Consider the following 12610-nt stretch of genomic DNA (forward strand, 5'->3'; position numbering starts at 1 on the left):
TTAACTATGTATCTATGGGTCTTGAGCAACCAGAAAAAGAGAAGGAACTGTAGGGAAGTAAGCACTTCCAAGTTAATCATCTTTGCCAGGCTCTGAATTTATTTTAAAACAAGTTTAAAACTTACTGAAGCACAGAATAGAAAAACAGAGAAGTACCCTTCTCCTCAGCAGTCATTGAATTGTGATCAGTCATTGAATTGAAAATAATCCTTCAGGAGATCTATATGAAATCGTCCCGCTCAAACCACTAAAGAGTTCTGACTTTCAGAAGCAATCCTTGGACCAGTATCAAAACGAGCTTGTTGATCGAACTATGCATACATGAAAGCAAAATTAGGACAAAAAGGATTTTGTGATAACCAGCATTAGAGAAAACATTTTTCACATCCATTTAAAACAAACTTGTCACAAGAGCGTAATTGCAAACAAAAATGTAATTTACCTATAACTACATCATGGCCATCAACCAGGCCTGCAGAGAACAGCTCCTGAGAAACGCCATCTGCTGTGTCTGTCCAAAAGGTGAAATGAATAAGTATGAGAGCCCACAAAAACAACAAAAAAAATCAGTCATCCAATGCAGTTTAACAAAAATATATTTTGGTTCCAAAACACTCATGGAGGAAGGCTTGAATTAAAATTATCTTTAATTAGGAGGAAAAAAGATAATTACCTTATCATCCTCTACACAGCAAATCACATGAAGTGCTGATTTGATTTATTGCAAACCTCATACAGACCTTTCCTGGCCACTAGCATCTCTATTATTTATGTACCTTTACACAGTGCACAAGTCTTCACAACTAAGAAAATAAAAAGTTTTGGTCTTGAGTTCACTGTTTTCTTTATCCTCTCCATTGTTCTGCATATTTAGACAGAGATGGGCTATATAGGCTTTCTTGTTTGTTACTAGTGGAGCAAAGGAGTTATATGAACAGTCGTCAATTTGAGCTTTAGGCTTAAAACTGCTTTTTAGTAGTGCCTCAGGAAATTCAGAGTTTTGGATCAATTTATCATCCATTGTTGTACCCAAATGGGTTAGTTCCTAGGTCCCTGTGACTAGTAGTTGCTCTTGGATTAAGACTTTAGAAGGCTTAGAGATAAGTAGGAGGAAACAGCAGGAACAAGCCAAAATTCTAGCCAAGTCTCAACTGTAATATGGCCTCAGCACCAAACACCTACACGGAGCACATGCTTTGAGGCAGTTAGACAGTTGCATCGTTCCCTCAAGAAACACACACAGAGGTGAAAAGCAATATAGCTTAGCTAGCTGCAACTTCTGGAGAGCTCTGAAAATGGGAATCATAGCCACCTTCTGGCTGCTGCACTGACTGGGCACACTCCTGGTGTACTTTACTATATTGTATTTGTCTAGTTTTCAACAAAGTAAGAATTCTCAAATGGCTTATGTAACTGCTTAGAGAGTATTTAAGTAATTCTTTTGGTAAGTAACTAAACCATGATGCTCTGTGCCTAATTAAGTAAAGGATCTCTTTGTTATTATTCATTGCCAAAATCAATGATAAATGCATGCAGACAACAGAAAGTATATCCATGCACAGAACTACTGTTCATGAAAGATACTATGATTTACAAGAAAAGAGACACCTCTTCCAATCATGGAAGGTGGAAGGTCTTTGAAGGCTACTCTAAACATAGTGAATACTGACTTCTGAGAAATACAAAATTTGTTCATAGTTCAAAGGGTTGCTTGTAACAAGGATGATACCTTCTTACTCAATGTATTAGCCTCCAGGGCATTTTATCCCAGTAATACTTGGTTTTCTTCAAACAAAATTAAATTTTACAAATTCTTACAACTCAGCACTGGAAAGTCAGTACAGTTTTACAAGCATGCAGTAGCGTTTAAACTTTCGATGCCAGAATATCATTCTGATGATGATACCAAAGCTAGAGATGCAACTCAACTTTCAGCTGAAGACAGCATTTGAAAAATGGTGTGCATTTCCTCCTTATTATCAGACCTTCTTTGATTACAAACAGGGAACTTGGATATTAACACCATCACCACATGCACCTTTATGGCTACTATATTCCATTTCCTACAATGTTTTCCAAATGTGAAAATGAAAATCCAAAGCCGTAAACATTGCTATGCAAGGTCTTATAACCACCTAGATAATTTCAATAAGAAATTAAATTTATACAGTATATTGTGAATCAAGATTTCTAGTATATGCTACACATTTTGCAACCTTGCACTAGAATATGCATACATCTGCTATTCTTGTCCAAGTCAAAGCTCTGCACAGCAGGAAACATTCCAGAGTGGTAGTTTATATTAACCAAAAGCAGCAACAAATTTCTGAAATACCTTTTTGAGCAATAAGAGAATAATTCAATTGAAGGAGCCTTACCTCTGCCTGGAGTAAACTCAAACCGTATGTCATTAAGTTCCTTCCTGGAGTTCCTGAAAAACATTCAGTGTATGTAATGAAGAACAGAACAACTATTCAGTCCCTACACCTAAAGAATACCTATGGCATCAACCACATTTCCATAGTGTGAATTCACTTTTCAAGTTGAGTTCCCTAACCTGAAAAACTCTACGATCCCAAAGCACCCAGACTGGAGAGAGTCCACTGCATTTTCAAGGCAGTATTTTGGGCAAAACTAACAGAAAAATATGCTTAAGCTGAAAAGTGACTTGGGCAACCTAAAAGGATAAAATATGGTCCTCTGATATTTTCCTTTTCATCTTCAAGACACCCTGCTATACTGACTCTTCTAGTCAACACAGATATCTCCTCCAAGAGTAACAACACGTTCACCTGGACTTAGAGTTCCCTGAGACCACATGTATATAGAGATGCTTGTACAAGAGATAAAGTATCTAGCAAACATTAAATGCTGAAAAGCAGTGTTTGATACAGAGGTTTTATAAAGCTGTTAAGAAATTAGTAGCTCCTTCCACTACCCACCACTGTCTTAGCAGTGAAGTTCTATCTACAGATAAGCAGAAGACTGCAACAGCCAAAGGTCTTCTGTCTTCCCATTTGCCATGAAGAGTGCTTTAACCAGTGCAACATACGGCACAAGCATAGGGCACTTAACATCTACATTAAAGAATTCCTTTACATTCTCCTACTGAGCTCCAAACTTCCATTCCTTACATGCTTCCAGCTTCAGTTTAGTTAATAATTTCTACCATTAATAAAACATTAGCCTCTTCACAAAATAGATGTCCATCTAATTTTCAGAAACAGCAAGCCAACTGAGCATAGGGATAAACTTAATTGCTGTAGCACACTTTTTCCAATGAATAGCTCAATCCACTTGAAAACCTAATAGCAACAGAATGTGTTTTGCAGTCCATTATTCTTCTCCTCAGCAAGGAAACTGCATGCAAGCTCATATTTCAGCGTACCAAGCCATGAAGTCTTGCTGCGGGAAAGTTAAATCCAATAGGCAGGCATACTCAGCTGTGACTTACAGCTATTATCACTTGCTAAATACGCACAAAAATATTACAGAGTCGAAAAACAGCAACATGCAGGAACACAAAAACCAAAATAATTGGCAACACAGACACAAGCAAGATAGTAAACCCTGAAAAGTTACTATGCCATATGCAGTGCTTAAAATGAAAAGTACTCATTTAGTGATTACCCTGAATGCTTCAAATCTGGAAAAGTTTCAGGTTCCCAAAATTCTACTCTAAATAAAATAGTGCATTTAAGATCACTAATGCAAAGCTGCAGATAATGCAGCTAGCTTGGTACAGATTTATGAGGCTCATTTACTTCTGTTGTAGGAAACTTGCTGCCATTATATGGAATATTGCATCTGGATGGCTTTGGTTTTGTTTCTTTTTCTTTTTTAAAAAAAAAAATCAACATATGACTCATCTGAGTTTCCTCCCTACAACCCACTTCATTTTGCTGAAATTTGCTATCTCTAATCGGCTTATTAAAACTGGCACTTTCCAAAAGAGGGAAGTCATACAGAAATTCAGCATTCTTCTTAAATAAAGTACATTTTGACTGAATGTGGGATGCAGCTCAGACTTAGATACTCATTTCCTGCACATACTTCTTTAAGAAGTAAACCAAGGGACTAAAATCTCACACCTCTGCAGAGGCAAACCAGTAAGTTTTGCTTCTTATTGGCATCTATACTATGAACTCTCATGAAACCTCCCAGCTTTCTAACAAACTGATACAGCTATGTGAAAGACCAGCTGCTCCTGACACACTCTTTGCTCAAGCAGGATGCAAATGGAGCATATATTTTCTTAGTCTTCAAACTGCAAAATGCCCCAAGTAGAAAGTTAATAAGTCAAATCAGGTTTTTTTAAGTGAATATTCAAGGAAGGTCATATGTATTCAGGCATCCAAGTTTACTACCTGGAACTGTTACACTCTGAACTATTTTGAATTTCAGAAGCAGCTACTCTCTCTTTAATTGTACACTGCTATTCAAGAAAGCAAAACAAAGGATGTTTGGCAAGATTAATTTGCTAGAAGTCTGTTAAGTGCTTTTGTTTACAGTTCCATTGCCTTCCAGACATTTATTGATTTCCATAAATTATTTAAACCATTACATATTCCACAAAACAGAAGATGCACTCAACTTCTCCCCTAAAAGCTGTTCATGCTCTTCTCCAGTCTTCAGACACTTTTCTGGTTCTACTTAGTGTCACTGTTACTGCAAATTAGTTTCCTAGTTCCCTTGATACACTTTAGCGACAACTCTTTGGACCTGCTGATGTATTTCTAGGCTGTTTCCAACCAGTGTTTAATTTGTTCCATTGGATTTCTCTTCCATCTATTACGTTCTTATCATGCAGCAGCATAGACAGACTTTATTTCTGCTAAACAGAAATAGGATTTGAACGAAGGCACTTAGTATCTTTGTGATTAATTATTTTATCTTCTTCATCATTTCTTAATGATCCCTAGTATCTCTAATGCACTTGTGGAAAAGTTATTTCTATTTTAAAATGCACATTCAGATCTTTTTGTCATCTCTTATAAAACCTCTTATTTGCTGCTTGCTCTGTGCCATTACAGACTAATATACCTTGACTGTCATGGATAAAAAAAGCCCATCTCTTTTAAAAAATAGCATATTTTAAATACTTCTGCGCATTTTTGCACACTACAGTTAATTCCCTGCAGGTTACTTTTCATTATGCAGTCGCCTCCAACAGGAGGAATTCCACAGAAGTGCTTTGAATAATGGTGACACGAAAGCACTCCATGAAAAGGCATTTTGACAGCCATCTTTCTTGCAAAGTAATTTCAGAATTTCAAACATTACATTTTATGAAAATTATTTATTTCATTTTATTTATTTATGAAATATTTTTTCAAGCCTTCATCATTATTTTGTTTTTATCAGGACCATTTGACATACACGCTAAGATTGCTAGATCTGATTTTCTAGGGAATAATGCTTCCTCAAAGAACCAGAAAAAGCACATGGGCCAACCTAATCACTTAGACACCCTGCCCATGAACTTAAGACCATCCTGTCACTAAGATACGAAACAAAGATAATCTCTTTTGAAGGAAATAATTTGCAGAATAATGCTCATATTTTAAAAAATCAGGATTAGAGAATAAACAAATTATGCAGCTGTTCAGATTTACATGGTTCTACTGCTTAAACACTAAAACTTTCATGAAAGAGGTTTCAGGGATTTGCATTTAAAGACAAAGCCTTTCAAATAATTACCTAATGACAGTGTGATTCCTGCCATAGTCAATTAACTGTGTTCCACACACTTGATAAAAGATCTACATTGATGAATTAAAATAGGTAACAATGTTTGTGTAATGATGCAACTGTAAATTGGAGACATTAAATGTCATTATTTCTTTTGTCCTTAAATGTAGAATGTCTATCACGTAAGTGAGATTCAAGAAAATTAGATGTCTTGGAATTAAGCTTAAGGTGCAAATCATGCTGGGATAGCTTGATTATGTACCAAGCAGCAGATTTTTATTCTTTTTTTTATTCCTACTTTTTTTTTTCCCCCTCACAAATTTATCCACCAATGCTTATGCAGAGTTATCTGAAACATGAGCTTCTCTTTCCCATAAGCTTCAGCATCTTCCAGATAGCCCTTAGGGCAAAGTTTGTATTCCTGGATGAGATTCATCTTATCACAGCTAAGTAACTGTACATTCTTCCTTCTCAAAATAAGACCGAAATATTTCAAATCAGGTAAGACAAAAGAAGGGTGTGTTCACGTGTGTAAGAACACACAGGTTTTGTTTCTGCATCACTTGCTGAATTTTCCAACTTCAGCTACTCAATCATTGTATGTGGTTTACAAGGATTAATATACAGAGCTGAGTCTCCAAGAACAGAGGTGATAACAGAACAGTAATCAACAAAGCAGACATGAAACAGTACAGACACATCACATGGGAACTGCATCACTTATGGCCTTTGATTAGACACAGCAGAAACATTCCCTGATTTTTTTCACTCTCATCTTTCAGATGGATTCAGAAACCGTAAACCACAGGCACTCTACCATCACCACCATCATCGCTATGTCATGTAGAGAGCCAGCACTGTCTAGACTACACTACAAGTGCTGTAGATACCCATGCTTTCCATCAGTGGTCACTTACTCCTGCTAGCATTTCGCAAATACATCCCCTTCCACAAAACTTTATTTTCTTAATCAAACGCCACGTTGGGTCAGTGTTTAATCACCCTTTCCCATACCTCCAATGGAAAATCAATCTAAAATCTTAGCTCTTATCATCCTGATTGTTGTTCATTTGCATATGTAAAAGTGCACTGCTCTACACCAAAGTTATCACCTTGGATGCAAGACATTCTTTTAACTAGTATATAATTTCTCTATGTTATTGTTATCCAGTCCTAACAAGGCACAGAAATATTCTCTGCTGTTTCCATGGACTGATGAGTGGAAGCAGCAAAAGACAGACCTCTCCTGGAACAATGATTATTCACTCTTATTACCCCATTTCCTCAACGCTGAATCTGTTTTAACAGACTCCAACATACAGATGCTGCAGCTCTGGCCTAGGGCATATTCTACCTTCTCCTTCACTTACTTTTCCATATTTCTGCATGACTAAACTAAATATATATATGAAGTAATATTTATCTCCATCTCTCTCTAGATAAATCTTCTATCTATATGGCTATACATAGATAGAAGAAGGAAGATGTGTCTCTCTCTATTTATGTATATTCCTTCTTTCATACTCTTCTTCCTAAGCTCCAGTTGAACACAGAGTACATTACCAGTCAAGGAGAAGCAAGTGAAAACTTTTAAAAAGAAAAAAACAAAAGAAAAAAAGAAAAATCAAAGGCTATGCTTTATTGTGTATGATAAATAAAATACATGCTCTGCCCAAGCAAGGGTTCTTGGTTTGCCCACATGGGAAGGTTGTCAGGAGGCAAGAATACCTCCACCATTTGTAAAGAACAGGTTGCCTCATAAAGGGACACTCCCTGCACTTTCCAGGTCTGAACAGCACTGAGGAGGTCCATGGTCCAATTAAGCAAATCACAAGCGAGAAAAGCATTCTCTGAACAAAGTCAGAAGAGCGCTTATTTCTTCCATCCACTTTTCAGATCATGACTAGTTATAACTCAGCAACAGAACTGATCTACATGTTTAAAAAAAAAAACACCTGCATCAAGAGTGTACTCCCCAAAACTGTAACTTTGTCTGTGGCTAGTTTAGTAAAACCCTAATAAGTCTGGCTAGTGAAAGAGACAACAGCAGAATATGTATTCTTCTCTGGAACCAGAAATAAATCAGTCTTCAACTAGAACTGCAGAATTTTTATTAGGAATGGCATCCTTCACCAGCCAGCCATTCCCCTCCTCATACTCCTATAAGCCCTATTCCCACCAGAAGAGAATTTCCCTCACCATCAGGGACTAGTGACACTGGCCACGGCTAAGACTGAACACAGACTGAAAGTAAACATCACGCTTATCACACTTGTACAAAATTTAAGCCTCATGAATGCTCCTCCCCTCCAAAATCTGAACAGCACTAGAACTACTATGGAGGCAAACTAAGGAAGAGTGCGAAAATCAAGAGAGCATAGCTTAAGAAACAAGGGCAAGCATTATGGTATTTGCACTGCCTCACTGCAGTTCCTGGTGTAGTTAAATCCACTTGCTCATTTCGAATGCAGAGAAAGCAGATCAGATCACAATGGAATGGCCTAATCGGAGTGATAGGTTGCACATCCCAGAGCTGCACTCATCCAATTTTCATTCTACATCTCTGGGGCAAGATCTTGTGTATGCAGTGCAAGAAATAAAATTAAGGGGGAAACACAGAAGACTAGGGTTTCTGGGTTGTCTTGTTTTCTTAAGAAATTTTGGCTACATTTTTTTCCTTGTTATTCAAACGCTGCAGGGACAGTGCTATTTGGCCATCACAAGTGTTACTCAAGTGGTCATCTTCATTCTCAAAATACCCTGTCACCCATTTCTCCCTCTCATGTGCTTAAGGCATAACACACAAGTTAAACATGGCTCCCTTTGTAACCTACCTTTTATAGCATTAGCGTATTCCACAAATGTTATATTTTTCAGTCAATGCCCTGTAGTACACTTGGAGAAAACTAGTCACAGCAGCAATGGAAGAGATGGAGACAGCACTGCTCCATGAAAATAGCTGTGAGTTTACTTTCCCAGTGGGCAAAACTTACTGGGATTTTTTTTCCAGTAGGATTTACATTATGCCAAGATATCAAGCTTGATGCAAGGAAAATCCTGATTAAGTGATGCATTACCCCTTTTTAAGCATTGTCTATTAAAAATCATACTGAAGATGTGTGGTATCTGTTTCTAATCTCAGTTTTGATTAGTTAAAACTGCATTTAAACTGCTTTTACAGAACACAGTATTTCAAAACAGTGAAATGCAAGCTAGCACTTTACTTTCAGTATTACAATGAGGATATAGGGGCAGAATCTGTGAAAGTCAATGTATCCATTGGTCCCAAATTTGAGGTTTGGCCTGGTGCCTAAGTCTTCTTTCCCTTTACTTTCCTTGCTTAGCGATTTTCTTATTTTTCAGCTGTGGGAATTCACCCATTCAGCTAGGGTCCGGAAACCAAGAACCCTCTCCTACTCCTACAAAAATCACAGCTCCCTCAATCACCACTCTCCACCTCCCTTATCTTTCTTCCTCTGAAGCCATGGTACCTTGCACACAGCAGAACCAAAGCAGTAACAAGAGGAAGTCTGTTTATTAAAGTAATTTTGTGAATCAGAACTTTAAAGCTCCTGTGGGATCACATAAACACAAAAGAAGAGAGCATTTACTGTAAAGAAGCATTAGCCTCCTGAGGGTACACCGCAGGTTTATGTAAATCCCATTCCCTCTAACATTTCCATGCTCAGTTGTCATTTACTAATCAATATCCAGGCTCCTCCATTACACATTACCATACCATCAAGAGCAGATCATGTCTGTTCAGTGTTGTGGGGAAAGATGGTTCTTCTTAACTTAATTTTAATGACTTCAGGTCAATTCTAGATTAAATGAAATGGCATTTTTATTAGCTTTTGGTAGGAGCAAAGCAGGAGTTTGAAGTCTGCCCTGTTTCCAGATTGCCACAAAGTAGAATGGGACTAAAATCTCTCAGTAATAGTAAAATGTACTTCTCAAATATACAGTTCTTTGAAGCCCATTACAACTTCACCACTAACTTAAGTGGTTCTGAAAAAACACCATGGGTTTACAACTTATTCCCCTCCATGTACATTACTGGAAGAAGGAAATATGTTTAGTATATGATGATTCAAGTCCAAGTTATAGGACTCAAAAGTGAAATATACACTGCTACTACCACTTAAAGTTTACAGGCTCTTGGAGCAGATCCCTGAAATGATGCAACACACTTTTATCACTATACTTCTAGAGCTAGCAGTAATAGTAATGGCAAAACACAGCCAAATGATGCTTTCAAGACTCAAAACCAGCCAATGTCATAATGAAACACTGTCATTTGGCTGTTGAAAGTTGTTGGAACGAGACAGCACCTACTTGTTAAAGATCTACCATCTGTATGCCACCTACCAGACAGAAAAGGCAAGTGTACATTACAAAATGCAGCCAATTGAATTGTTACCATCACCACTGGATCAGCTAAAAGCACTGTCCACAGCTCCAGGGTGGCCAACAGCTCCTTTACGACAGTTCTATCTGTAGCTGAGCAGTTCTAAAGTGCTTAAGACTATAAAGAATACGAGTGCTCTCAATCTAGTAAAAACAGATGGCATATGATAGTAAAATCAAGAAAACGCACAAGTTGTGTGACAGAAGAAACAAGAGAAAACTCTACTTGATACATACAAGTACCACTAGGCAAATCTGCAAAACACTGTTTATCATTTTAGAAGCGACATGTGATCATTAAGTCCTTCCTTTTCATCCACTGGTTTATAGCCCCAAGTATTCATTCCTTGATACAGAGGTGTTAGAAGTAGAGACATTTTAGATATATCTGCACCTAAACATGTTTTTATATAGGGTCTTCACTCCTTCTGCAGCTGCTGATGCAAAGAATGCAAGTTCTTCATTTTTTTTTAACTTGTTAATGTCATTCACAGCTAAGTCAAACAGCAAACTCTGGAACAAACAGTAAATTTCTTTACCTCAGTTCTCAGTCACCCATTTCTCTGCACAGACAGTAAAAAGGAATATTCATTTGCATCATCTTTATTGAGGCTCACACCTCCTACCTACTATTGTCTCTCATATATCAGCAGGTGGTAAAACCCTTACACAAAAGGGTTGCTCCAGAGAGGGCAATATTAACCATAAGTTTTTCCCTAAAGTTATTCCTGAATTATCATGAACAATTGTGAAAAGCGTCGGTATTTTTAACAAGTCCTCGAAATACAATGAAGGGCAGTAAATACAACTGTGAGTTTACCAATGCGGAAAAATCTCCACGCTTGGTCAAAACCAGAAGTGATCTAAAACTGACTTGTTCCTTGAAAGATCTGCAGTTAAGTACAGATGACATCAATAATGTTAAAAAAAAAAAAAAAAAAAAAAAAAATCACCCTTAAGTATTCAGTGGAGTGTTTCAATACCAAAGAGGACAACTGCCATATATATGATTTCATCACTTTGTTAAACATTACAGCACACTGTGATTATAGTTGCCTTTCTTGGATTTGCCAATAGTTTAACTTACGCTCTCCGACTACACCTCTGAAATACCTGTTTCTTGATACCAAGAATTATTGATCAGTGCACAGTTTAAGGAAGTCAAACCTGTACTAGCTGCACGACTGAAGCAATACACCACCAATCTTACTGATAAGAGATACTGGAGTGACTAACAGATGAAACATGTGAAGGCTTACTTTGCATTCTTCTGCATGCCTTGTGCACAAAACCAGACCTCATAACCTGTTAGTCCAGTGACAAATTCTCTGAACACAACAACATAAAATGGCAAAAGTGCTTGAAGCAAAATTTCAGTTCTTTAAATCAGAAAACGTGAAAGGGAGATCATTGCCAGGAGACGTGGGGTACTTCTGACGAGAGCTCTAAAAAAGTGATTTCACTTATAACAATTAGACAAAAGACCTGTGGCAAGTTCTACAGGAATATGTGTTTTCTTCAGTAGAGAAGTCTAAGCCCCCAGGTGCACAAAACAGGCTTTTTTTTCTCTGAGGGAAGGCTCAGAGAAACCTTTTGCCTTATCCAAAGCAAAGAATGTTTTAAATATATTGAATCAAAAACTCCCTGGATGTGCATCCTTTCAATGCCATTAGCTTGGAGCTTTTCACTCCTGATGATCTATTAGTACGTTACCACTACAACCAAAGGAGACTTTGGTACACCACAAAGACATCTGAGCCCCTAGAAAATTGTAACAATGCGTATCATCCATCTAAAATTCATGGATCCTGACTAGTTTAAAGAGTGGTAAGTATGGCAAAAACTCTATGCTTTGTTTTAAAATTTTCAAAGGTTTCATCTAGTTTTTCTGTCATGAGCCAATGTTCTCAAAAGTAGCTTTACAATAAACGAACAAAGCCTGCTAAGTTCTTGTCCCACCTGTGACCCAGTGTACCTCTTGTGCCAATGATAACTGCTTTCTGGACCAAAACAGTATCAATGAAATGAGCTCACTTAAAAATTTGCCATCCTCTCAAAAATTTCAGAAGTCACAAACCAACCAACCAAAACCAGACTGCTTTATATTGACCTAATACAGTCCCAGAAACACTCCAACCAGTGCAAGCTGGGAGAAGCACAACCCTAAGCGGGAATAAGAAATCAAACCAAACAAAATTATTTAAAATAGCGTCAGCCCCGCCAAGTGTACAATGTCACCACATTCACATGCAACTCTAAAGCAGATGGATGAAAGCATGGCCTCTCACGGTAAATGAGATGTCTTTAGAACTATTAGCAAAATACCTATTTAGAATTAAATTTTGGATTATTAAAATGTCAGCCATATCACAACAGACCATTAACATACATGCCATAAATACTACAAATAGAATTACTTTTAATACTGAGGTCAGTTCAAGCTTTAAACTTTTTCTTTTAACAACATGGAGGTTGGGGGTGATGTTCAGGTTTCTTTGTTGGTTTTGTTCCC

At 37.4% G+C, this 12610-nt stretch overlaps 1 protein-coding gene across 3 annotated transcripts in view; it reads right to left on the reverse strand.

Annotated features, from left to right (window-relative positions):
• Positions 1–12610, reverse strand: part of STK39 (serine/threonine kinase 39) — a 98910-nt gene that overhangs the window by 19565 nt on the left and 66735 nt on the right. For 2 of the 3 annotated variants that reach the window (XM_054069567.1, XM_054069568.1), the window contains exons 14-15: positions 2379–2431; positions 443–511 (exon numbers count right to left, since the gene is read on the reverse strand). The exons of the other annotated variant lie outside the window; for it this stretch is intronic. In XM_054069567.1, coding sequence (XP_053925542.1) covers positions 443–511; positions 2379–2431 — 122 coding nt within the window. The remainder of the gene's footprint in view (positions 1–442; positions 512–2378; positions 2432–12610) is intronic. 3 annotated transcript variants of the gene reach the window in all.

The sequence above is a fragment of the Cuculus canorus genome, chromosome 6 (genome assembly GCF_017976375.1).
Source record: "Cuculus canorus isolate bCucCan1 chromosome 6, bCucCan1.pri, whole genome shotgun sequence".
NCBI classification, from domain to species: Eukaryota; Metazoa; Chordata; class Aves; order Cuculiformes; family Cuculidae; genus Cuculus; species Cuculus canorus.